This window comes from Lissotriton helveticus, chromosome 12, assembly GCF_964261635.1.
Source record: "Lissotriton helveticus chromosome 12, aLisHel1.1, whole genome shotgun sequence".
NCBI lineage: Eukaryota > Metazoa > Chordata > Amphibia > Caudata > Salamandridae > Lissotriton > Lissotriton helveticus.
Window position 1 is genome coordinate 17,746,220 of NC_136073.1, and position 27,927 is coordinate 17,774,146.

Genomic DNA, 27,927 nt, shown 5'->3' on the forward strand with positions numbered 1-27,927 from the left:
GAGCGCCGGTGCTTTCAGGGTGGGAGGAGATGAGAGCTGGAGGGTGCAGATAGAGAAGGGGCGCGGCCCCTCCGGAGATATTTCACACTTGGATGGCACAGCCCAAGCACTGCAGGCACAGATCATGTGCAGCACAAGCCGTGCAGGCGTGCCTTAAACACTCACATGCTGCTGAGGCAGCGCAAGCTTCACTCACACGCAGGCAGGTTCAGCAGTACCAGTGCAGGCGTGCCTTAAACACTCACATGCTGCTCTGGCAGCGCAAGCTTCCCTCACACGCAGGGCAGGTTCAGCAGTACCAGTGCAGGCGTGCCTTAAACACTCACATGCTGCTGTGGCAGCGCAAGCTTCACTCACACGCAGGCAGGTTCAGCAGTACCAGCGCAGGCGTGCCTTAAACACTCGTGTGCTGGTGAGGCAGCGCAAGCTTCACTCATACACGGGCAGGTTCAGCAGTACCAGCTCAGGCGTGCCTTAAACACTCACGTGCTGCTGAGGCAGCGCGAGCTTCCCTCACACGCAGGGCAGGTTCAGCAGTACCAGCTCAGGAGTGCTTTAAACACTCGCATGCTGCTGAGGCAGCGCAAGCTTCCCTCACACGCAGGGCAGGTTCAGCAGTACCAGCTCAGGAGTGCCTTAAACACTCGGGTGTTGGTGAGGCAGCGCAAGCTTCACTCACACGCAGGCAGGTTCAGCAGTACCAGCGCAGGCGTGCCTTAAACACTCACATGCTGCTGAGGCAGTGCAAGCTTCACTCACACGCAGGGCAGGTTCAGCAGTACCAGCTCAGGCGTGCCTTAAACACTCACGTGCTGCTGAGTCAGCGCAAGCTTCCCTCACACACAGGGCAGGTTCAGCAGTACCATCACAGGCGTACCTTAAACACTCACGTGCTGCTGAGGCAGCGCAAGCTTCCCTCACACGCAGGGCAGGTTCAGCAGTACTAGCTCAGGAGTGCCTTAAACACTCGGGTGCTGCTGAGGCAGCGCAAGCTTCACTCACACGCGGGCAGGTTCAGCAGTACCAGCGCAGGCGTGCCTTAAACACTCGCGTGCTGCTGAGGCAGCGCAAGCTTCCCTCACACGCAGGGCAGGTTCAGCAGTAATAGCTCAGGAGTGCCTTAAACACTCGGGTGCTGGTGAGGCAGCGCAAGCTTCACTCACACGCAGGGCAGGTTCAGCAGTACCAGCGCAGGCGTGCCTTAAACACTTGCGTGCTGCTGAGGCATCGCAAGCTTCCCTCACACGCAGGGCAGGTTCAGCAGTACCAGCTCAGGAGTGCCTTAAACACTCGGGTGCTGGTGAGGCAGCGCAAGCTTCACTCACACGTGGGCAGGTTCAGCAGTACCAGCGCAGGCGTGCCTTAAATACTCGCATGCTGCTGAGGCAGCGCAAGCTTCCCTCACACGCAGGGCAGGTTCAGCAGTACCAGCGCAGGCGTGCCTTAAACACTCGGTGCTGCTGAGGCAGCGCAAGCTTCCCTCACACGCAGGGCAGGTTCAGCAGTACCAGCGCAGGCGTGCCTTAAACACTTGCGTGCTGCTGAGGCATCGCAAGCTTCCCTCACACGCAGGGCAGGTTCAGCAGTACCAGCTCAGGCGTGCCTTAAACACTCGGGTGCTGGTGAGGCAGCGCAAGCTTCACTCACACGTGGGCAGGTTCAGCAGTACCAGCGCAGGCGTGCCTTAAATACTCGCGTGCTGCTGAGGCAGCACAAGCTTCCCTCACACGCAGGGCAGGTTCAGCAGTACCAGCGCAGGCGTGCCTTAAACACTCGCGTGCTGCTGAGGCAGCGCAAGCTTCCCTCACACGCAGGGCAGGTTCAGCAGTACCAGCTCAGGCGTGCTTTAAACACTCACATGCTGCTGAGGCAGGACAAGCTTCCCTCACACGCAGGGCAGGTTCAGCAGTCCCAGCGCAGGCGTGCCTTAAACACTCGCAAGTGATGCTCAGATGGAGTCATCTTGGCTGAGGTGTCCACAGGCACAGAGAGTGACCATGGGGAAGTCCCTTATCGCCACATAGCACCAGGGGCCACCAGAACATGGCTGACCAGTGTAGTCACTGTTTACATTGTACTGAAGTTACACAAGTAAGGCCATTGGTAAAGAAGCCAGTACGTCTCTCCATTAAACCTATTGCTTCTGCCAAACTTTGTACCGCTACCGCGCTACTGCGCTTTCCCGCGGTACGCGGGAATTTCAAAAATGGCTTGATCGTGACAAAGCCAGCTCGTCATCCGCGCACCGCAGGTAACGTTGATGACGAGCTGGCTTTGTCATCAGCATCGAAGGGGTTAAATACTAGATGACCTTGCAAAAGAATGCACATCCACAGTGGCCATGTTTGAATGGGGTCTCCTAGGGCTCGAAAAATCCCCCAAAAATGGTACTAGTCCTGCAGGACTAGTACCTTAAAAAATGTCCTCGACCTAACTGCAACCTACTTGACCTCCGTCTCTGAAAGCGGAACAAATGTGACAAGATAACAAGATTTAAAGGCATCTTTATTGCTTATTAACTTTGTGAGCAATAAAAATGCCTTTAAATCTTGTTATCTTGTCACATTTGCTCCCGCTTTCACATACAGAGGACAAAAGTTGGTTTGTTTTCCTACTCGCCAGAACAGGCGAGTAGGACCTAAAAACAGCTCGACCTTGTTAAATTTATCTCAACTATGCGAGTGGTTGAGTGCAATTTTCTAGCCCTGCCTCGTCATATTTTAGAAAATGCACAGAGACGCGCATGGCTGCCCTGGGCGCACCCGCATCCAAGGTGGCCATCTTTGAAAGGAGAGTGGTGAAATATAATGAAATGCACTCAGAGATGGTTAATCCAGGGATATGCAAACATCCACAGTGGGCACCTCTGAACACAGTTTGTTATATTTGAGAGGCTTCATTCAGAGTAGGACAACGCAAATGCTGTTTAATCTGTGAATGGGATTTCTTAAAATATGAGTAATTGCGTTCATAGATGCCCACAGGGCATTCGCATGTGTAGGTGGCCATCTTGCAATAGATGACAAAACCGTTTTGGCTGGCCTCCGGCCGCTAACCTGGAAGCGGAAGAGGCCTTTAGGGGGCGGGTGGACGCTGGGTGGAGCTTGGAAAAGGGACGGAGTTTTTAAAAATACGTTGCACTCTGGACTAAAGAGAGCGGAGTGAAAATAATAACTGACATCCAGTGCCAGGTCTAGTGTCCGTAGTAGAAGAATGCATCATCCAATGAAAACACTGAAAATAAAATGCAAACAGAAGAATGGGGACGAATGCCAGCGAATCAATAGCAAGGTAGTGGGACGGACACCAAAACCATCCAATCACGGTGAAGGGGTACTCCAAAGCCCACTCCAGATATGTCTGATGTCTTGGAAGCAACAGGTCTGACAGAGAACTAAACCAGCAGGGACCTGGAAGGTGTGTGACTGATCTTGCTTGGAAATGTCCACAGTGGGTTCATATCGACGGGGTTCTGTCTCAGTTGTGACTACTTTCCACACAACAACATGTTCACCTTTTAAACACAAGCTTCCATTTTCTCTGTAATTGTTCATTTGCTAAAGAACCTCATAACTGCAAAAAGTGGTTTAAAATTGTGGTTGCTGGGTGCTTTTATTTTGTTTTTTCCAAATACAATCAAATATTTGGAGAGAAAAAAATTCAAGATATTGAATCCCGAAAGTTTTCCTGGAGAATGAATAGCCCTGAAGTTTTCAGACTAGATGGTGGTGGGGGTGGGGGGGGGGGGACGTGGGTGAGGCGAGAGGCTGTGCGACATGGGGATGGTGAATTTCTCACTTGTATCGTTCTTATATTTCAGTGTCAGCCGTCGCAATGCACACTCCCCCCTCTGTGTATCGAGGATGACCAGTAGACACGTCTGTGGTGAACATCTCGAGGTGAGTGTCACAGGGTCGGTGACAAAGAGTGGGACATGGGGGCTGCACCTGCCAGGGAACTGGCTCCTTGTGTGCATTGTACTGGGAGTCTAAACTTTCTATTCGCAACACTCCATCGCCAACAATGAGACGCGCCAGCTCGAGGTAGCACTAGGCCTGCCGGGCCTCACGGAGTCTAGGCCAGTTGTTAACCATGTGTGCGGAAACATGTTGCAACTTCCAACAGGTTTGCATAACTCGCGACCACTGTTGCCCCTTACTACTTCAATGAGTCTGGCTTCAAGGCGCTGCGACGTGTCCCCTTGTTATTACTGCTACTCATGGTCTCTGCGTTCCACCCAAAGAAGAAGCCTTTTGCGGCAGAGCGATGGAGGGGTCTGGAGAACCTTTCGCTTCTTGGGCACTACTTTTTTAGATGGTCCTTAGAGTAGTGTCCTGGTGCCTGCAGTCCTTACTGGCTCATTGGTTGAAGGGAGTGTGTGTGGGGGGTGCTGAAACCAGCTCTGCTAGTGTTCTTTTACTTACGAGTGACTCTGCGTCAAGCTCCGTGAATGCAAGCTAGGATGATCGCTCCACCGCGTGACACATAAACATGGAGGTGATCTTACGCGAAATGCACTCTCCACCACGAGACCTGCCTTCCCTCGTCGTGGCCCTTGCACTGACGTCACTAAGGATGGAAGTCCTAGGGTTGGCAGAAGCAAGCCAGTGTGCTGGTAACTTTAAAAGTAACCTGGTCGGACAGTCCTCGGTTGAAGCGTTCAGTTTTTCAAAATCCAGTATTTGCCGGTGCATCGCCAGCGCTCTCAAAATTCACAAAAAGGCCATTATTAGCAAGAGGCGGTTTAAATGGGAGTGTTAGTTTATAGATGTATTACCACAGTCTGGAAGTCATGTGAGTTTTGACTCTGGGGGGATCTTCTTCCAGAAGATGTGTTCTCGCTCTGACACAGGACTGCACAAGCCTGCTGGCGGTAATGGCTGCAGCTGCTGAGGAGAGAGTGCTGCTAACTGGACAACACTTTAAATATGGTACAAACAAGATGGCGGCTGTCTGGATATACCTGGTGCACATGGAATTATGCCCGCACCAAGACTTCTAAGTCTTGATTACACCTCACGCCTCTTTCTTCCACCCCCTACACTTTCTGTCTCTTTATCACATGAACACCGAGGCTGCCTGGTCTTGATTCCACCTCATGCCTCTTTCTTCCACCCCCTTCACTTCCTGTCTCTTTATCTCATGAATACCGAGGCTGCCGGGTCTTGATTCCACCTCATGCCTCTTTCTTCCTCCACCCTACACTTCCTGTCTCTTTATCTCATGAATACCGAGGCTGCCTGGTCTTGATTCCACCTCATGCCTATTTCTTCCACCCCCTTCACTTCCTGTCTCTTTATCTCATGAATACCGAGGCTGCCGGGTCTTGATTCCACCTCATGCCTCTTTCTTCCACCCTACACTTCCTGTCTCTTTATCTCATGAATACTGAGGCTGCCTGGTCTTTATTCCACCTCATGCCTCTTTCTTCCACCCCTACACTTCCTGTCTCTTTATCTCATGAATACCTAGGCTGCCTGGTCTTGATTCCACCCCATGCCTCTTTCTTCCACCCCTACACTTTCTGTCTCTTTATCTCATGAATACAGAGGCCGCCTGGTCTTGATTCCACCTCATGCCTCTTTCTTCCACCCCCTGCACTTCATGTCTCTTATCTCTCGAATACCAATCAATCAATCATTTGTAAAGCGCACTACATACCCGCGAGGGTCTCAAGGCGCTGGGGGGGGGGACGCTACTGATCGAACAGACCGGTCTTGAGTATCCTCCTGAAGGTCAGCAGGTCTTGGGTCTGTCGTAGGCTCAGTGGGAGGGTGCTCCATGTCTTGGCGGTGCGTGGGAGAAGGATCTCCCACCGGTGGTTGTTGTTGGTATGCGCAGGAAGGTGGCGAGTGAGAGGTCGGCGGAGGGTAGCTGGAGGTTGGGGATGTAGAAAGAGAGCTGTCTGTTGAGGTAGGCTGGGCCGGTCTTGTGGAGGGCCTTGTGTCCATGGGTGAGGAGCTTGATGGATATCCTCTTGTTGACGGGGAGCCAGTGCAGGTTTCTCAGGTGGCGGGTGATGTGGCTGTGGCGTGATACGTCGAGAATCAGTCCCGCCGAGGCATTTTGGATGCGTTGTAGTCGTAGAGGGCGTTTCCGTAGTCGAGTTTGCTACTGACGAGGGCCTGGGTGACTGTCTTTCTTGTGTCGGTCGGGATCCATCTGTAGAGGGCTTAACAGGACACTACCCCCTTCTTGTTCTACTTGCATGTTCCTACAGGCATTGCAAGTAAGGAGGGTGTTGCTAACTTTTCTTATTTACTAATTTTAGTTGGTTTTCTTCTCCACTTAGCTAACGATTGCGAATGTTGCAGACTTTAAGTGCAAGAAAAATATTCTACAAATATAGTATTTCGTGGGATGAAATTTCTGTGAAAGCCTCATTTTGGGAAAATAATTTTGCAGGAAAAAATTTGTGAAGTTTATTTAGAAAACTCTGCACCTTCTGCAGGTGGCGAAGTTCTAAACTTTGCAGGCGACATTTACATTTCTTTGACCCATCACTGTATTATGCTATCATGTTCAGGGTTCCGGGCTCACCCAGGGACTATTTTTTTTCTGTATTTTTAGAAACACGCCTTGTCTGTATTGTACTCTCCCTCAAGTGAGACACAAATAGAGGAAAGAGAGCGCTGCAGGAGTGCTGGGGCGGTGAGACTCTGTGTAGACAGAATGGGAAACTAAAAGAAGTCACCAGACCAGTCACTACTACAGTACTGTCTGTGTTAATTGTGTTTGGGGTGATAAGGCTCTGTGCTACTTAAGTTTAACCTAGAGGTAGGCTTTGGCTGCCTGTTGTTGAAAGACCTCTTGTGGACCATACAGGGTCTTACAGTCAGCTCTTTGCTTCCTATTGGTTGTCTTCCTTGTCACTCTCGTTTGCTTGCTTTTTATTGGATGGCTGTACCTCATATTCGACTTGTATACAACCACTGGTCACATTCAAGAAACTGCTTTTTTTTCTTTTTCTTTCAGTGCTCTGCGTGAATGAATGAATGTGTGTGCTGTTCTCTCCCTCCTGTACTGCTTCACGACTGAAATTCTCGCCTATCGTACGCTCAGCCGTTGTGGAACAGTAAATCAAAACACCAAAAAGCGCGGCGCATCATGTAACGTGGACGCAAGCTTGACGATGATTGCATGTTCATTCGTGGTGACCCTAGGGCCGCTCACTGCGGAGACGCATACATGCACATGCATGATGACACGTGCACATAGTCATCATCGTCAGTGGCTTAACAATAGCCCCTGCAGTGGGGGTGTCCCGGAGTGCACGGTTCACGGGCCCCTGTCCTGAGAGGTCACGACTTGATCCAGAGCGTGAGGGACCCTCTCCATGTACATTTTGCAGGGTCCCCCTCAAACTTCAATACGCCATGGATCATTGTGCTTTTAAAAAAAAAAATGCCAACGCTGTTTGGCATTGGCACTAAAAATGGCAAAGCTGATCGATAAGACCTATTGGGTTTGCCACAGGTTATCTTTACGCAGATGCTGCTGCTCCAATTAGATCTATGTCATTCAGAAAGTGACAGACGCATGAATGTACACTTAGGGGAGATGCCTCAGATTATGGCTAAATGCTTAGCAGTTGCCCCAGGATTTTAAACAGTATTAAATGTTCAACAGTATTTGCAGAAATAGCAAATGGGATTGAATTTTCCAGGTTATTAACACGCTGGGATAGAAGCCCTTCAAGTTATATAGAATAATGTAACCAATGTGAAGTTTTCTAAAAAGAAAAAAAAAAGTCACACTTGTTTAAAATCTGCCACTACACTCACTCAGCCTGTGCTGTGTCTTCTACTTGTTTATTCACAAGTCTTTCCCTTCTGTTGCAGCCTCCAGCCAGCTGAGTGGGTCGGAGTCCCAGCTGCTGTGACCTGGAGTACTACAAAGATGTCCTACTTTGGGGAGAATTTTTGGGTGAGAGTCACTCCTTGAATGTCCTTGTTTTTCTTTCTTTGCGGGAGTCCTTTGTATGCATGTCTTGTGCAGATTCTGCATTATCTGAGTGGCTATTTTCTCCTCATCTCAGTCCGGCGCCCTGCAAGCTAACACCATAAGAATAATTTGCCATATTGCATTCGAAAGGAGTCTAATCTATTGCCGTTTCGTCGGATGTTAAAAACGGTGCTGTTTCAAGAGGCATGGGACGTGTCATAAATCGGTTGCCTGTTTCTGTAATGCCCAGTGTTTCCAAGTACAAGCGCTTAGAGACCTATAGGTGATAATGCGCTATATAAATTGAATAAATAAATAAATAAATAAATATATAGTTTCCTATGTTAAGGTCTCACCTAAGGCACTAAATAAGCTGGGTTGTGAAGCATAGCTTCCAACGGGCTTAAAGCCCACTCATTTGTTTGTGTTACCTAGCTTTATTGTCACTCTTATTTGCTGGCTACTGATTCTCTAGCGCGTGTTCTCATTCATTCCTCTTTTTGTATTTTTATCCTGTACTGGAGCGTGGATGCCTTTTCAGGCACCATTTTTTAGGTCTCTCCAAAGCAGCCCTTGAGCTGTCGCTTCGAGATATGCTATATTTAGGGATGACTTTAAGCTCCGCCCATCTTTTTAATTGGCTCCTGTCACTGTCCTTTGTAAATGATGGCTTTTGATTCAGGAATAGTCTTAGTAGTCCCTCCTTAGTACCTCCCTCTCTTCTGTTGTTACCTCCCGTGGGGACAGCCCCTCCTACATGCGTCCTTACTGTCTGTTTCATTAACAGTTAGGAAGCACTGTTTAGTTAATGTCTGCATGGGTAGCCACTGCATTTCAGCAACGGCGGCACGCCGTGCTTTAGCTTTAAACATCTAAAGTGAAGTGTGCCGCCATTTCTACAAAAGTAGAGAACAAAGTGGGCTGATGCAGTATTTGTTTTCAATTTATTTACTTTTGTAGCAACTGCAGCTTTGAGCATGGGGGACTGTTGATGGGGTGTGTCATGAGGAATGTTAAATAATATTTCCCTCAGCAGCTTTGGACAACACCCACCAGTAGGTTAGGTATCCCCATCCTCTCACAGGCAGGACAGGATACGTGTTTCGAAAATGATTTACGGTCCGTCTGGTGTTAATATGAATGTAGGACTGGTTTAATTTCAGGCTGGCACACATGAGTTATTGATGTTTTTCTTGTGATTATTGATTTGTTGTTGTTATTAGTTGTTTGCAAAAACGTTCCATATATTATTACTTTTTCTCACAAATGTTTTTTTGCACTATGTAAATGTTGTGTATAGTTCTATTTCAAACGTTTTTGATTTGTGCGATTTACTAATGTGGTGTTTCATTGAAAAGACATGCTCTATTGATTTATGAATGTCATTGTTGAAATATCAAAAATAAGCGAAATAAAGCTTAAAAAATTTGGAATTAATGGTCTAAGGTTTATCACAACTCTAATCAAAATAACCCCCGCAGACATCCTGTTTGCTTATTTCAGTACTTTATTTTGAAGCATCTTAACCTAAAGCGCCGCGTACCGCTATCGCTACAAATATTAATAAATAGAAACAAATTGCAGCAGTGCATGCTTTTTTTTCCAATTTATTTACTTTTGTAGCAATCGCAACACTCAGCACTTTATCTTTAATGTTCTGAAGCTGGAGCGCAGGGTGCCACGATTGCCACCAAAGAAAATAAATACAAAAAAAAGCGTTTCTTTTCTACTTATTTACTTTTGTACTAATCCCGTCATGGCGTGCTTTAGCTTTAAACACCTGAAGCTAAAGCGTGGAGCTAGGTGAATGGCTTTGGCAGTCTTTTCTTGCACCTGTGCAGTGTTACATCTAACTTCGCCATAGGCGCCAGAATTTCAGTGTATGCATCATGGATTTCAGCGAGTTTAGGCCGGACAACATCCGCAGCAACAGGCTAATCTCCACTGTGCTTCTTGTTTGTGTAAGTTAGCCCTGTTGCTTGGGAATAAATAAGGCGGGGCTCGAACCGGTGCTGAGGATGAGTTGTATTCTTCATAATTGCAGGTTACAGTACTTTATATGGCTAAAAGAGGTACACTGGGACACCTAGTCCTAGGCGAAGGTACTGCATCCTTTCTTTGCTTCATGGATCTTTTAAGGTCTCACGCCTGGCGGTGCAGTGCGCAGCGAGAGACTTTTTGTAGGGGGGTTGAAAACGGGTCTAGGAATCGCACACGCTCGTGTGTGTGCTTTTCTTTTTGGGCCAGGCATATAAAAGACAGCACGCAATTGGCCAAAGGCGGGGGCATTGCTCCACCCATGGCCTATTGGTGTCTATTACGCACACCGCCGGTCATGTGGTTTCAATTATCGCGCCCAGACACGTGCGTGATAATTGAAACCACATGGCTCGCTGTGGCATGCGCACCATTCGCGGGCTTCTTTGTTTTTCAAGCGATCGTGAGCGATTGCTTTCCCTGCCGCTTGTTTTTCTAGGGTTCGATTTTAAATTTCTGCGTCAAGTGAACTGTAATAAGTTTATATCCATTCCCGCATAATTCCTACCTTTTAGCACTTAAATGAGCATCGACTGAGTACTGCTCAGTGGCCAATTGGCATGTGTGTAACTGAGATATGCTCTTTTAAGGGAGGCTTTGGTTATGTTAATAACCAGCAGGTGTGAGCTGGGCTAAAGGAAGGGCGGGGTGTTCTGTGATTGAAATACGACTTTAATCCTTACTTGTTTGTGTATGCAGCAGTATTCGTTTTGCGCCTCGACTTTGAGCACGAGAAACAATCCCAGCTTAGTTGGGCTGCAATACTCCATAGCAGCTACTAGAGAGAGCCCTTGTCCTGCCTGTTTCAGAGGCACTCGTAAAAGCAGCGGCTGTGCCAGAAGAGGGGACCTGACGCCTCGGAAAAAGGGGAGCCAGTCTGCACGCTGGCGGGATGGATAATGACAACCAGTTCCCGCTTTTCGGGAGGGTTTCTGCGCTGCTCCTACGCCCCTTCGTCAGCTAAAAAGTCCTGCGGCTGCGTAATACAACTGATTGTATATAAAGCGCATGCTAAGTGAGTGCCTAAGCCCATGAGCCATTATCTACTCGGAGCGTCCTCTTGGAGATCAGTGTCATTTTAATATAGCTGCGGGAAGTGCCCCGCACACGGCCGCGGTTCCCCAGCGGCTCCCCCAGGCTCCGGCTCCCACTCTGTATGGAAGCTGCAACCTTCTGGGCCCAGGTCCACTGGGCTCATTTCACATGGTCGGGAACGCAGACAGCCCCAGGTCTGGGGTGGGGTTATGTAGAGCTAATACTAGACACATCAAAACAGAAACATAAAGTAGAAGTGAAACATAAATTGTGTCCTCCGACGTCCCTAGACGAACCCAAAAGTGCACCAGAGGTAGTGAGAAATCCTCATGCTGTGTATGAAATTCGGATTTACAAAACATATTGCAGAGTGGCTGTCAGCCTTAGAAACACTCAACAACTGCATTAAGTTTGTGTGCATATTTTTATGTTTGCACTTTTGCAACAGTGCAACAGGATCTCGAGCGTTTTTCATATTTTCATCCTTTGAAGCAGGTGATTTTTTTGTACCTGCTCCTCCGACCTACTCTGACGGGCCCGAAGGAGCATTTCTCACTCTTGTTGAAAGGACGCGCCTACAAACGACGCACAAAGTATATATACAAGTGCACACCTGCATTAATTCCACCATTTATTCAATACCCGCTGGTCTCTTTGATCTTTTTAGAAGGCTCATGTTTTCAGAATGTGTTTGGGCGATGTTTTGTGTCGCTTTACTGTTATTCACTGCATTGATTTGATTTCATAGTTGTACACCCAGTTGTTGAAGCACGCATTCAGAATCTCCGCCTCTCGAATGCTAGGGAAATTTATAAATACAATAATAAATGTAATTCTGCTACTACTAATAATATCGAACTCTTACTAAGTTGTGCTTCGAATCGTAGTCTATGCTTTCTAAGCGATGTAAATAGCAAGTGGTACCAGTTATATACTCGAGTGCACACAGCTCAGAAAGGTAGGCGACTGGTTGGTTTTGTTGAGATTCAAACTTGCTATCAGAATAGCACAGCAGTTGCTAGCGGCGAGCGTTTCACTTATCTGGCTCTATTGCCATTATACGAACTCAGTAAATAATTAGAACATGAACTCATATCTGCTACTTGGGGATATCTCGATTATATTTTTTCACAGTCCTATTTAAGGATCTTTCCTTAATAATGCGGCGGGAGTGGAGTCTGTGTCACGTGATTTTGTGGTGCCCCGCACTAGCCCCCCACCTTCCTTCAATAATGACGATGTATGGAAGTCCTTACTCGCGGTCCTCAGTATTTCACCCATTGGGTATCCTAACAACTTGACCTTTTAGCAGAGGAAGGATAAAAAGTGTCTACCCCAGCTTTAGAAAGTGGGATATATTTGCAGCTCTGCTTGACCTCGGTCAGAGACACGTCTCCAGCATTTCAGTAACTGTTGAAATTTGCACCTTAAGAATGAATGGAGGTGCCGCAATGTTTGTTAGAATGCTAAAATAACACACGGTGACACAACAATAGTGACGTCTGACAAACCTGCTTTTTGCACCTACACACAGATATGATTGGGTAAGGGAGACGCCGACTGTAGTAGGACCCGACAGACAGCAAACAGGCATTTGCAATGCAATAGGTCTCGCATTACTGAAAGTTTGAGCTATTGCTGTTGCAAACAATAATGCAACGCCAATAGCTCAAACTTTCAGTAATGCAAGACCTATTGCATTGCAAATGCTTGTTTTATTAGTTATGCTATAGCTAGGATATTTTTTGAGGGGGAAAAAAAATACTAACAAACATTTCCATTTGCAAGGCCTATAGCCCTAAATTTAACTAATGTGAAACTTATTTGCATTGCAAATGTTCGTTTCGCTTCATGTGAGCCCTCCACTAGAATATATGTTTTTCAGCTGTCTCACTCGTGTGCTTCTCTCCCACCCTCAGCTGTGCTCTGAATTTCTCTTGTCTATGTTCCTCCCCAACTCTCACCGTCTTGTCTAATCACGTATGCGCTCCCCCACTCTGCACTGTGTTCTTTCCCTCCACTCTCATCTGTCTCGCTGCCCTCATCCAACGCCCCTGGGTTGCTTTTCCCACCCTGCGCCACCTGGGTTGCTTTTCCCACCCTGCGCCACCTGGGTTGCTTTTCCCACCTGCGCCACCTGGGTTGCTTTTCCCACCTTGCGCCACCTGGGTTGCTTTTCCCACCTGCGCCCCCTGGGTTGCTTTTCCCACCTGTAACCCTTTGTTTCTTCAGCTACCACCACCCGCACTCCCTGTTGCTTCCCCAGCCCCCTTTAAAGAAAAAAACACACTTTGGGATTTAGTCCCACTTTTTTTTTATACTGAACCAACTTGAATCGGTAACTAAAAATAAATAAGCGTCTTTCATTTTATAGTTGTGCACATGATGGGCGGGCTTACGAAATAAAGCTATGGCAAAACAAAATCCTTCTTTTCTTTAAATTAATTATTTAGTCATGCAACACACCATTGGGGGTGCTGTGCTGCCTGGCCAAAACCACTGCAAAGACAATGGGTCCCAAAGGCGAGACCTATTGTCTTTGCCACTGCTACTTATTGATGTGTCATGTGGGTGACAATTTTAAGTGGTTGTCTCCACCTTACAATCTGGTGTCCTCCAGGCTGATTGTGGCTCACAAGTGATTTATCTTCATCAAAAGGACAAACTTTACAGATTCCTTTAGTTAATGTGATGTCTCTTCCTGATACAGTCTGGGGTAGTTGCCTCCTCATTGTAATGTCCTCCAACTAGGCACTGCAGCTGTTGTCTTCTCCCTGTGGTGTCCTTCAGGGTGAGTGCTGCAGAGAGTGTCCCCTAAAGGTCATTCATCTTCGTAGCCAGGACTACTACTGCAGACACCTATGGTTTGTGGGAAAGTGCCATCTTTCTGCATGGTTGCCCCTACTTTTTTCTGACTGCTGATGTGCTTTGACTGCGTGTGCCCTGGGCTCCTGCCAACCAGGTACCCAGGGCCTGTGTTCCTTCCCTAAAACTGTGTTGAAACTAAAACCCAATTGGCATCTCTGGCCACCTGTCAGCCCCTAGTAAATGGTACCCTAGGTCCCCAGGGCATGGTGACCAGAGAAGACCCCTAAGGGCTGCAGCACTTATTGTGCCACCCTTAGGGGCCCGGTACCCTGGCACCCACACACTGCCTTTGCAGGCTGAGTGTCTAAGTACAGAACTAAACCAAGAGTCAACATGGCACACATCCCTGTGTGCCATGCCCACCAACCCACTGCCCTGGCATACATCAGTCACCCCTCTAGCTGGGTGGCCTATGCTAGTGGTGTGGGCACAGGTGCATGAGCACTGTGTCCCTACAGTACCCAGGGCCATTCCTGGGCACTGTAAGTGCAGTGATGCCATTGAGAGCATATGGTGCTTGGATGTCGACATTACGACCTCCACAACACCATAATGGCTACACTGAAGACTGACAAGTTTGGTATCAAACTTCTCTGCACATTAAATCCACACTGATGCAAGTGTGGGATTTAATGAAAAATGCACCACAGAGGGCAGATGCCCCCTGAAACCTAACCACAATCCATGTCTGGACTGAGAGGCTGCCTGGGCTGCCACACAGCAGACATGGGAGGAGGTGTGGCGCCGCGGCCAGGGCGACTGACGCTGGAATCTGGGGATCACGGTTCGATCCCCGGCTCCGGCGGCAGGTTAGCCCAGCACCATGCGACTCTGGGCAATAGCTTGCTTAATCTTCCCGACGGCCCCCAGCGCCTAGAGACCCTAACGGGTGATTGTGCGCTATACAAATGTGGATTATTATGTTGCTGGACCCCTGGGTGGAGAGCCCCCCCCCCGCTCTCCTGGGCCTGCAACAATGCACATCCTGAGTGAGGTGATAGGTCTCCTCCCCCAGGATGGGCAGGGGGAAGCTTCAAAGGCATGCCACCTCTGAGAGCTTCTCCAGACCACTTGCTGTACCCGGCAACTGGCTCCCACCAGTCCTGACCCCCACACTGGCGGGAAAACCTACGTCAGTGAGGGGGGGTGTGCCAGCCTGTGCCAACCCCACCGGTGGGGGAGACGAGGTGAAGCACGACCCCAGGCTCCGGCCATCTTGAAGATGGGGAGCCCAGCCCAATCACAGCTAGGTTCCTGCCCCCTCCCACAGGAGAGGAGCAGGCTAGGGGGTGTACCCCCTATTGGTCCCTGCCCTTGCCTTACCTGTAACGCCCCTAAATTCAGTATTTAGGGGCTCCCTGAACCTTCCTTCCTCAGATTCCGATACGAAAAGAAGAAAGAAGATCAAGAGGAGGAAGACCCGCCGTGCAGCTGCTAACAACAGGACGACCACAACTGACTTGGCCCCAGCCCTACCGGCCTGTCGATCCTGGAACCTGCTCCTGTCTAAACTCCAGCGACTCCAGCAGACAGCAACCTTGCGACACCCAGAGGACTTGCCTGCCTTGACCCCCTTGAAGACTGGGTCTCCCATCAGCAGAGGCTCTGCTGCAACAACACCCCTGGTGCCAACCAGGAAGCTTCGGACCAGCCCACTCTGCACCTGCCGAGCCCGGCCCGTGCCCAAGTGATCCAAGACCACGAGGACGTCCCCCCGGCGACTGGGACTCGAAGTCCAGTGCCCAAAGACCCTCCTCGACGAACCAGACGACGCCTGCATATTCAGAAACAGGGGCCCCTCCAACCGCGACCAGTCGAGGGTAAGCTTTCCTGACACCTAAAGACACCCGTGCACCCGGGGCCCTCCAGCCTCCTGTGCCTTCCTTTGGGGTACCTACCTGTGCTCCAAGATCCAAACTTATCTCTCGAAGTGGTGATCGCCCCTGAAGAGTCTCCGTCTGCGAGCCTGCAGCCTTTGATCGCTTGTGACCTTTCCCATTGAACAACATTGAGCGCCCGACGGCTCAAAAGCACCCTGCACCCAGCCGCCCGAGTGCCGCTGGCCGTGCCACCTTTGCCCTATCCTACTTCCCAATTTGCCCTGAGCAAGTGACCAGTAGCTCAGCTCCCACAGCCGCGTGGCCTGCTAGCCAGCAGCCACCAACCGGAAGCCCCCTGCCCTTCATTGGATAACATTGGGCCTTACTACCTCCGCACCCGGCTGCCCCTGTGCCGCTCAGGGTGAACCAACTGTACCTACCTGACCCTGGGGGACCCCTGAGTCTATGTCCAGAACCTTAACTTCACCAGCCGGATACTCACCTGGAAACCGGTAACTCACTTACCTGCCATTGTATAACATTGACTGGTTTGACTCGAAAAATCTTCTAAGTGCCTACTTTTGAAAACTTGAAATATTCCTATAAAATCAGCCGAGTAACGAATTCCGAAGTACTCACCTGTGATCAGGAGAGAAACCAATACTGTACCTTGTAGCCCAGTATTGAACCACAAAAGTAATCCGAACCGGGTTTACCCTTAATCATTATTTTCTCCATAGGAATCCATTGTCTGCTTTTCTATGAAATTTCTTCTGTCTACTTTTGAAAACTTGAAATATTCTTTAAAAATCATACGAAATACTGAAACGTAATTACTTACCCATTTTAAGTTGAGACCCCAGTTCTGGACCCATGAGCCCAGTACTGGATTACAAAAGTAATGAGATCGTACTTTATCTGCAACCTGAATTTTCTCCCATTGGATAACATTGCCAGATTTCGGTTGAAAAGTTTCTAAGTGTGAACTTTTAAAATAGCTTTATATTCCTGAAAAATCACTGCAACCACTAAAACGTTTTTACTAAATTGTTTTCCGCTTATATCCCAGGACTGAATCTAGGATCCAGTCCTGGAATTACCAAAGTAATCTACAAAGTAATCAACTGTGTTTACATAGAATAACCCATTGAGCTTAATGCTAAATTGTGTGTAGAATTGTGTTTCCTACTGCAACCCCTGTACCTATTGTGTTTACAAAGTTTATTGCCTTTCTGCAAAGTACTCATCTGAGACCGCTCATATTGAGAACAGTATATTTTGATACCTGTTGGTTCTATAAATAAAATCACTAAATCTTTGATATAAAAACAATTGGCCTGGGGTTCAGTTCTTGAGTGTGTGAAACCTTTTGCTGACTGAGTGTGTACAAGAAATGCTTTACACTGTCCTCTGGTACTGCCTTACTGCTCGACCAAGCTACCACTTTGGAGAGTAAGGTCACACCTGGCTTTAACCTCTGTTATACCTCTGGGGTTTGTGGACTCTATACACACTGTACCTTGTTCTGGTCTAGTATATATAGAGCCACTTTCTCACATCCACATGATTTCCTCCTTTTGATGCCCTCAAATGATCACTGCACCGTTTGTCTTCTCCTTTTAATGCAGTGTGGTGGTTATTTTCTTCTTGTAATGTTCTGTTTTCTCAGTGAGCACAACAGTGATTCTCTTCTCCTAATACTGCTCTCTCCTCCCAGTGAGGACTGCAGTGGTTGTATTTTCCGAGTAATGTTCTTTCTTCAAAGTGCGTTCTATAGTGGTATAAGCACCTTGGGGCATACCATATGCAGAGCCGGCTTCCTACAACGGTGCCTCCAGCCCCCGGTGAGACCCTGTATCTCCGGGACCCCCGTGTTTCCACGCTCCGTCTTGCAACAGAAGCAGGGAGTGGAGCACCTCCTTTGAAAGCCCCCCCCCCTCCATCTCTGAAGCCTGAGGCCCCCACTGACAGCAGCTCCTGGGGGGGGGGTTGGGGGCGCTGTGTATTTTTACTCACAGTTGTCATGTTCCTGCGCCGGCTCTCGGGCGCTGCTTGTGTGGGAGGAGAAGCGAGTAATTCGCCGCCGCCAAAAATACCCACTCCAGATCCACACAAAGAGAGGACAGACCGTGGGCGCGTGTGACGCAGCGTGGGTGCGGGGACGTGCGTGCGTGCTCACGCGCTGCACCCCTGAGTCATGCACGGCGCGCGGGGACTTTACACCAAGGCCTCTGCTCGTTACCGACCCCGGGGGTCACATGGGTCGTTCCAGGAGGGGCCCCGAGGGGTGACCCCGGGATCTGTGATCCCCGGTGCGGTTCTCCTGGAAACAGCTCCTTTCACCTGGATTGTCAGGCCCGGGTTTCATTTCCCTGCCATGGCTGGTAGTGGCTGTGACCAGCCTCGTCAGAATTAAGAGGCCATCCGTAATGATTCCCTTCATGTGCGCATTGTTTCACCCCTTAAAACGCCCGCACCTCGCTCCCCTAGAAGGATGAAATGCTGGCAGAGGATGAAATGCTGACCCTGTTCATGGTTCCCTGACAGCTCTTCACCGGAAGAGCCTGGGGGTGGCGCTGGCCGGGCATTTGTACTGTTCAATTCCTCGTAGTCTGTGTCCCGTGTTTTTCTGCTTCTGAAGACAAATTGGGGGTGAAAATCGTGTCCTCTCGGATATGGAGCCTTTCGTTGGACCAACAACAAAACAAGCATTTCAAAGGCAGTAGGTTTGGCCTTTGTTAGCATGCCAGTTTGGGAATATATCCATATGCATAACATTGGCAACTGAAAAAATACAGGGGTAGCCCCAGTAGCACACTGACCCTGGCACTGAAGTGTACCCGTCTGTGCACACGTGATTACATCCTTTGCAGTATTGTGAGGGGGTCTGAAGAGACCAATGGACGGAAGGGTGCGGGGGTGACCCAAAGCCCTCAATATCTGTTTTTTTTTTATATGATTTGTTTGGAAAACCTAGTAGTCAGACAGCTAAAGTTGTGTCTGAACTAGAACTAAACATCCTAAGTGACCGGTAGTGGCATGCAGCACCTCAGTGTGTTCTTCCGAAGGAAGCACGTGCACAGACATTGGAAGGGAGAGTCAACTGCTTGACTTCACCCCCTCAACCCTGGTAGGATGACCGGCTGCCACGTCCCCACCGGAGAGGTTAAAAGGCAGAGACGCTGCACCGCCTTCCTTCCAACAGTCGCAGCGGGGTCTCGAAAGGATAGCATGGCAAGGCTTGGACCTCGTCCATTCATTGGTGGAGGGATGTAGGGGCTGCCCTGTGGTGAAATGCGGATCCTCTGGCCATTAGGTCTTATTTTGAAAGATGGAATGCTTATATGACGCATGAGCCTCATCCTTTCTAAGCCTGAAGTCTACTCTGTTGCTCTTTTTTCTTGATAGGTCAAAACCTGGCGCCTGACCATCACTCTTTCTTGAAGTGTAAAAGGGCGGGCGCTGCTCTTGTTCCCCGAGTGCCCTCTTCCAATCACAAAAGAGTTGGTTCTTTACATCGACGCCACAAAGATGAAATGCTGCGACATGGCCACATCCTTTTTAAACTGGAGCGATAAACTGATGACGCTCAGCCATCTCTTTCAGCGAAGAAAGGCGGGCACTGGCTCCTCCTTTTGACTTCCCGTGGAGGACAAGGGTGACATCCTCTCATAGTTGGAAAATCAAATCCGGATAATGAACTGCCCTTGTTTTGTTACCCTCCGTAGATCTCAGCATCTGACCCTCTTTTTACACCCTCGTGAAACACTAGTGACCGGATGTGCCTCCGCTTTGGAGCCCACGCCCTCCCCTTTCACTAGAATCCATGCTCGCCTTCAGGATGGACTAGGTCGGCGCCATCACTCGTCTTGTTCTTCAGCCGAGTTTCTTTCCTCGGCCCAATATACACTGGCTGGCATGAAGCGATGTTATTGCTATCCAAGGCGCTATGCGCGTTTGTGGCACCTTGCATAACGGCAGGCACTTTGAGTGCCCGTGACAAGGTGCGCTCCTGCCTCTCATTCGGGTACCCCTGGATCTGCGGAGGTAAAGAGGCTGAGGCCTGCCCTCGGATCTGGGTCTTCCGTAGCCTGCCCTGGCAACCGGGTGTACCGTAGCCTGCCCTGGCAACGGGGTGTACCGTAGCCTGCCCTGGCAACCGGGTGTACCGTAGCCTGCCCTGGCAACGGGGTGTACCCTAGCCTGCCCTAGCAATGGGGTGTACCCTAGCCTGCCCTGGCAACGGGGTGTACCGTAGCCTGCCCTGGCAACCGGGTGTACCGTAGTCTGCCCTGGCAACCGGGTGTACCGTAGCCTGCTCTGGCAACCGGGTGTACCGTAGCCTGCTCTGGCAATCGGGTCTACCGTAGCATGCTCTAGCAACCGGTCTACCGTAGCCTGCCCCGGCAACCGGGTCTACTGTAGCCTGCTCTGGCAACCGGGTGTACCGTAGCCTGCTCTGGCAACCGGGTGTACCGTAGCCTGCTCTGGCAACCGGTTGTACCGTAGCCTGCTCTGGCAACCGGTTGTACCGTAGCCTGCCCTGGCGACCGGGTCTACTGTAGCCTGCCCTGGTAACCGGGTGTACCGTAGCCTGCCCTGGCAACTGGGCTTACCAGGGCTACTGTAGCCTGCCCTGGCAATCGGGTCTACCGTAGCCTGCTCTGGCAATCGGGTCTACCGTAGCCTGCTCTAGCAACCGGTCTACCGTAGCCTGCCCTGGCGACCAGGTCTACCGTAGCCTGCCCTGGCAACCGGACTTCCCAGGGCTACTGGAACCTGCCCTGGCAACCGGGTCTACTGTAGCCTGCCTTGGCAACCGGGTCTACTGTAGCCTGCCCTGGCAACCGGGTCTACTGTAGCCTGCCCTGGCAACCAGGTCTACTGTAGCCTGCCCTGGTAATTGGGTCTACCGTAGCCTGCCCTGTCAACTGGGCTTACTGGGGCTAACCTAGCCGACCCTGGCAACTGGGCTTACCAGAGCTACCGTAGCTTGCCCTGGCAACAGAGTCTACTGTAGCCTTCCCTGACAACCAGGCTTTCCGGTGCTACAGTAGCCAGCCCTGGCAACCGGGTCTACCGTAGCCTGCCCTGGCAACCGGGCTTACTGGGGCTAACCTAGCCTACCCTGACAATTGGGCTTAACAGGGCTACCCTAGCCTGCCTTGGCAACAGTCTCTCCTGTAGCCTGCCTGGCAACCGGGCTTACCGGTGCTACCGGAGCCTGCCCATGCAACCAGGTCTACCGTAGGCCGCCCTGGCAACCTGTTATCCTGCCCTGGCAACCGGGTCTACTGTAGCCTGCCCTGGCAACCAGGGTTACTGGGGCTACTATAGCCTGCCCTGGCAACTAGGCTTACCGAGGCTACCCTGCCATGGCAACTAGGCTTACCAGTGCTACCGTAGCCTGCACTGGCAACTAGGCTTACCGGGGCTACCGTAGCCTGCTCTAGCAACCAGGCTTAATGGGGCTAACCTAGCCTGCCCTGGCAACTGGGCCTAACAGGGCTACCGTAGCCTGTCCTGGTAGCGAAATGTACTAGCCTACCACTCACTCAACAAGCCATGATGAGTTTACCACAGGCAGCCCTGGAACCGAGGCTTACCGGAGCTATCGTAGCCTGCTCTAGCAACCAGGCTTACTGGGGCTACCGTAGCCTGCTCTAGCAACCAGGCTTACTGGGGCTACCCTAGCCTGCCCTGACAACTGGGCTTAACGGGGCTACCGTAGCCTGCCCTGGCAACAGTCTCTACTGTAGCCTGCCTGGCAACCAGGTCTACCGTAGCCTGTCCTAGCTACCGGTTCTCCTGTAGCCTGCCCTGGCAACCGGGTCTACCATAGCCTGCCCTGGCAACCGGGTCTACTGTAGCCTGCCCTAGCAATCAGGGTTACTGGGGCGCTCATAGCCTGCCCTGGCAACTAGGCTTAGCAGGGTTACCATAGCCTACACTGGCAACTAGGCTTACCGGGGCTACCGTAGCCTGTCCTGGTAGCGAAACGTACTAGCCTACCACTCACTCAACGAGCCATGATGAGTTTACCGCAGCCAGCCCTGGAACCGAGGCTTACCGGAGCTATCTTATACTACGACCCAGCGCAAGCGTCCCTCACACATGTACCTAGATACAACAAGAGCAATAATAGTGCTGGCTAATCTCTCAGAATACGTATGTCAAAGGGAACAACAGTGCAAGCTTCCCTAGGGCAGAATAGTAGTTGAAAGCGCAGCAGCCCTGCAAGCTTTAGTACAATTGAACAGACACCCTAAGCGGCAGCAGCGCAAGCTTCTCTCACAGACTAGATAGCAGGGTAAGCTTCAGTGCCTTTGAACAGATGCCCCAGGTGGCAGCAGTGCAAGCTTCCCTCACAGACTAGGTAGCAGTGTAAGCGTCAATGCCACTGAACAGACGCCCAAGATGGCAGCAGTGCAAGCTTCCCTCATAGACTAGATAGCAGTGTAAGCTTCAGTGCCATTAAACAAATTCCCCAGGCGGCAGCAGTGCAAGCTTCCCTCACAGACCTGGTAGCAGAGTAAGCTTCATTGCCACTGAACAGACTCCAGAGGCAGCAGCAGTGCAAGCTTCCCTCACAGAATGGGTAGCAGTGTAAGCTTCAGTGCCACTGAACAGACGCCCTAGGCGACAGCAGTGCAAGCTTCCCTCACAGACTAGGCAGCAGTGTAAGCTTTAATGCCACTGAACAGACACCCAGGCGGCAGCAGTGCAGGCTTCCCTCACAGAACAGTAACAGTGTAAGCTTCAATGCCACTGAACAGGCAACCAAGTGGCAGCAGTGCATTCCCTCACAGACTAGATAGCAGTGTAAGCTTCAGTGCCACTGAACAGACTCGCCAGGCGGCACCTGTGCAAGCTTCCCTCACAGACTAGATAAAGGAGTGAGCTTCCGTGCCATTGAACAGACACCAGCAATGCAAACTTCCCTCACAGAATAGGTAGCAGTGTAAGCTTCAGTGCCACTGAACAGACACCCCATACCACAGCGGTCCAAGTTTGAGCAGAACAATGTAACTTTTGATGTCACTTAATACATGCAGACTAGGCGGCAGCAGCGCAAGCCTCGTTCCGATTCAGAATAGGTGAATTTCTTACATCCAACAATACAAGCTTCGTCATACAATAGATAGGCTGCAAGCAGGTCCTCGATGAAATATTGATTAAGTTGCTGCGATCGGATTGCGTGAGGATCTGTTTCTATAGCTACGTAACCGACCTGAGGTGCCAACACTTTACATCAATGGTGGGGGTAGAAGGGGCTCTGCGCTGCGAGAATCGGTGGACTTAAGCACAGGTATATCCGCCTTTCATGAATGTAATTTTAAATGGGACATGCATAGTGTTTCATGTTCCTAGCCTCAGCACAGGCAGCGGTAATGTGAAATGCCAAACCAGTACAACACTGCCAGCAACAGCACAAGTATCGCTTAGATACAGCGGTGCAAGCTTCCTTCACATGCAGAATATTTACAACACAGAAGAGCAGCCACCATCTTCGTGTTGCATGGCCAGTTGGAGGCATGCATTATTGATACACGAGTATTCTTGTGCTGTTGACATCAGGGTCCAACTGTTGTCCCCAGTGGCTTCTGTACAGTTAGCATGTTCACTTCATATGTGTTCTTTAACTCATGTTAACTCCTGCCATGAGCCGGGAGGACCAGGGCGTCCCTTCTCCCTCTGGGGCCTTCCCATAGCTTCCGTGCAGGCGCAGCAGAATGGCCACTCCTTGCAGTGTGTGTGTCTTTATTATGTTACATCCTTCCGTAGCACCTCTATCTTGGCTTTATAATCACATTGTCGCCCTACGAAAAATACGTATTGCAGAACCAGTTATTGTGCAGGGCAGAGACAGGACGCAAGTCCTCCAGGGGCGCTTTATTCTTGCTACACAGGGCAGGCCAGAGATGGGTCAATAGCTGCTCAAGCTCTCCAGGGCTGCTGACGAGGGGTTGTGATTAAGGCATGTTCAGGAGATCAATGGCAGAGAGGGCTTGTTGAGCCAGGTCTGTGTGATCTGCGACAAGCAGTGGAGAGGTCGTCAATGAGCTCATGGACGTCATAACTTGATACTCATCTTGCATTAAGAAGGGTCCTGTAACGGCGTGGACCTAGTGGGGGTGAGGGAGGATTGGTGTTGATGGGGGAGGGTGGTGAAGAAGGCCCTATGCCGTTGGAGGTGTGAGTTTAAGGCTAGCGGTGTGTTTTAGGGTCTAGACGTGGTGTCAGAGGGTTTGACCGGGAGGTCGCCGGTAACATTCCCGAGGGCGGCATAGATTTTTGTTGGAATGATGCTGACCTGTAGGACGAAAAAGGGAAATATCTGGTGTTCTTAAAAAGGACCGTCCGGAAATCCATTCCACCCAACCTATGTGACCTTAAGGGAGGTCCGTTTCTCCCATTTATGTTGACGAGGGTCGCATCTAGCCGGTCACTGCCCCTCACTTGTGAATCCTGACCCCGCCCCATCTGTGCACACAGCCTGAAGTACGAGTTACTTACCTTCGGTAATGATGTATCTGGTAGAGATGATTCTAGCCGCAGATTCCTTCATATAGAATTATCCCCAGGCGTGAGACTAGATCTGGAAACTTTTTGCCACAGCATCCCTGCACGCCGGGGGCGGGGTGACACCACCCAGGCGTTGTCTGCGTACGTGATGTCAGCGAGGTCACATAAGCCCCACCCCGGTGCGCCTACGTCCGTTTTATTCGGAGAACTTTTCCGCGCCCCAACACGGAGCCACCAGGCAAAACTGTGGGAGTATGGGAACAGTGTGCGAAAGAGTAGAAAAAAGGAATGGAGACAAGCGACACCATAAGGAGCAGTGCAACACTGCAGGATCCAAAGGCAGGGGCAGAAGAAAGAACAGAGCAGAGCCCTGAGCAACCACCCTGCCAGTATGTAAACAGCCTTCCCCAACCCCCCCCCCCCCCCCCCCCCCCTCCCTCCCCCGGAGACAGGGAACATATGTAAAGTCATGACACCTGTAGCTGGCCTACAACCCCCACCCGGAAACAGGGAGAGGAACCAGCCCCAGAACAGACAGGAACAACAACGCTCCAAGCCACCCCAACACAGAGGTCAACCATCCCCCAAGGAAAAAGGGCAAGGCATGACCAGATGACCCCAACACAGATGACGGCAGAGGGGTAGGGACCCCTAGCAGCAAGAGGAAGGGAAGGGAGGGCAGAGATTGAAGGCAACCCCCCGCCCCCAAACCTGGAGCAGCCAGAGTAGCGGGGCACAGGAGCACTATAACCCCATCCTCCAGAGAAACCAGAGGAGGAAGGAACAGCAACAAGACTGAGCAACCTGCCAAGAGCGAAATAATGCAATCATAGGAGACACAGCCCCCCCTGGGAGGCGAGTGCCGAGACCAACCCAAGGGTCCTCGCAGAACGGGGAGAAAGGGCTAGAATCATCTCTACCAGATACATAGTTACTGAAGGTAAGTAACTCGTACATCTGATAGAGACTTCTAGCCGCAGATTCCGTAGAATAGATACCCTAGCAATAACCACGGGGAAGGAGGGCCTGTGAAAGTACCCCACCAGCCATGACAGGACAGAGGGTCTCACAGGGGACCAGACCTGCGGACCGGGCAAGCAACCTGGTCCCTCCCAGGCAAGTGGAGCCCCCACAAGCAGAACATCACCAACCCCAGAGGGATGGAGGGAGAAGAAAGAAGAGAGGAGAGACCCTCACACTCAGGATGGAGGAATCAAGGGTAAAGCCAGAGAGGCCGAACTACCCCACACCCCTCCAAGGCAATAAAGCTTCTATCCAATGCCAGGGGGGAGAGCTCAGAGGGCCCAAGGAAACGAGGACAAAGAAGGCGAGTCCACCCCAGATGGAAGGCAACAGGCCAGCCAGAGCGGCGCCAACAGACATAAGCCGCCAGAAGCAAGAATAACAGCCCAGGGTCCCAGGAAGACCGGGCGGGCGATGCCTGACAAGGGAGAGCACAGAATCATCCCAGCCCGCAGGGCAGGAGCAGGGAGGTAAGGAAATGGCCGGACACACCACCACGAGGGGCCGCGCACACGACCTCAAGAAGCAAAGCAACATACATAAACGCCATGGAGAACAGGCACCCAAAGGCCACCAGAATTCACCAGAAAAGTGCAAGCTATATAACAGCTACCACTACCCCACATAGGGCACGTTAAGCCCCAAGACATGGGAACCTTATTTGGAAGAACTTCCGCAGCAGAGGAAAGAACAAAAGAGCCACGGGGAAACACCCCCGCGAAAGGCTTGACAAGCAGCCCAAAAGAAAAAACAGAAGGCCTAATCTCAGGGCCAAGTCTGTGTAACAGTTCCAGCAAAAAACCCACACCGTGAACAAAGGGCCGACCAGCAGCCAACAATGCCAAAGTCCCAGGAAGGAGGACTCAAAGGCTAGAAAACGCACTCTACAGCAAGAGCGGATGTCCCAATTAGTTCCAGAACCAGCTCAACTCAGCAGTCACTGAGGAGGAGGGGGAGGAGGAGGAGGAGGATAATGCGGAGGAGGAGGAGGACAGAGCCCCGCCAGGAACCTTTGGATGGCGGAGTCAGCCGGGGCATGGAACAACAGGCTACCATCAAACGGAAGATTAATGAGCCGCTCCCGAATATTTTCGGGTAACACGCCGTCCCGAAGCCAAGCATGGCGACGGAGAGCGACTGAGGAAGCCCCGGCCCGGCCCAGCACCTCCGAGAAGTCCGGAGCGGAGAATAAATGCCGCTAGCTCCCGGCCATCCAACACATGATGCCGTAAGTTCACCTGAACAGTCTCTTGGGAAGCTGCGGATCCCAGAGACTCAGCCGAGTCCCACAAACAGGAGGAGGCCCTAGCCAGTACACACAAGGTGTTAAGGGCCTGCAGGGCAGCGCTGGTTGAGGCGAACATGGTGCGCTCCCAAGAGTCCAGCCAGCGGGCCTCCCGGGAAGGGTGGAGTCAACAGTGGCGGCAGGGAGGGAAAAGCAGTCTGCAAAAGTGGACCGGCGGCAGCGGGTGGAGGGAAAGACACGCGGCGCTGGAAGGTGCCGTGCAGAAGGTGTTGAGGCACTGGATCTTCTGAGGCGGGACGCCTCCAAGCCTCCCGTCAGGGAAGAAAGGAGCGAACCCTCAAAGGGAAGCCAGATCTCCCTCCCACCAGAGCCCTGGTGGAGAACCTCTAAGAGATGGTCCGCCGGAAAGTGAGCAATCGGGTCACCCATAGGCAGAATGCCCACAGCCGTGGACATCGCGTGAGCGAAGGCCGCATCTGCCTCCGTACGGCTGCAAACTAAGGCGGCCGTCCCCGAAGCCATGCGGGACGAGCAAAGGCCAGACCTGGAAGTCAGAAGGAACCGAAGAATGGGGGACCTGCTGCTCCTCCGACGAACACCTCTGCCTCAGAAATGGCGGGGAGCCGTCCTTTGTTGACGCTGGTGAAAGACACCACACGGCGGTCAGCCTCCGGGGAGGACGACACCAATATGCAGCCGACCTCCGTAATAGAGGGAATGTCCGAAGACAAATCTGCGTCACGAGCCCTGCGTGGAGCCGTAGAGCCCACCGTCTGAGGCAGGGCGTCAACACCATCCGGTGCCGAAGGAGACACCGGATAGGATTTCTCCAAGTCACACCGCGCTGGGGACCGGAGCGGAGCCGAAGTGGCCAAGGGGCGGTGCCGAAACGGCGCAGACTCAACATCCGCTGAGGCAGCCACCTGTGTGGAGGAACGAGAGGGACCGGGGGAGTGACACGAAGCCCTACGCCAGCCTTGGCCCACAATGTGGCGGAGGTGGCCCGGCGACCCATGCGGCGGCGCCAGAGACGATTTAACTTCCGACTCGCCCTCTGACGAGGCAGCCGCCTGCGGGGAGGGACGAGAGGGGCCTGGGGGGGCATGAGAGGTCCCCACCCCGACCCAGAGCGGGACGAGGAGAGGTCACCGACTCCTGTGGTGCCACCCAGAGGAGCAGGCACCGGTGCCGTGACGGCATCCGCTCGGCCGTGGACGAGGCTTTCGCCTGCCCTGAGGGCCAAGTTGGGCTCAGGGATGCGACCTGAGCCCCGGCGACCTCCGCGACACCACAGGGATTCCCACGGGAGTTTGCTGCAAGCAGAGGTGCCATGGTCTGAAGGAGGGACCCCCGAGGGACCGCACCCCAACAGCACCACATCCTCGAAGCCTGGATCCGAACCAGTCGGCGCCGGAGCCGCGGCGGTGC

At 51.4% G+C, this 27,927-nt stretch overlaps 1 protein-coding gene across 2 annotated transcripts in view; it reads left to right on the forward strand.

Moving 5' to 3' along the window:
• Positions 1 to 27,927, forward strand: part of FCHO1 (FCH and mu domain containing endocytic adaptor 1) — a 160,958-nt gene that overhangs the window by 38,455 nt on the left and 94,576 nt on the right. For both annotated transcript variants that reach the window (XM_078671088.1, XM_078671089.1), the window contains exons 2-3: positions 3,821 to 3,899; positions 7,842 to 7,926. In XM_078671088.1, the coding sequence (XP_078527214.1) occupies positions 7,900 to 7,926 (27 nt within the window). In that variant the 5' untranslated portion in view covers positions 3,821 to 3,899; positions 7,842 to 7,899. The remainder of the gene's footprint in view (positions 1 to 3,820; positions 3,900 to 7,841; positions 7,927 to 27,927) is intronic.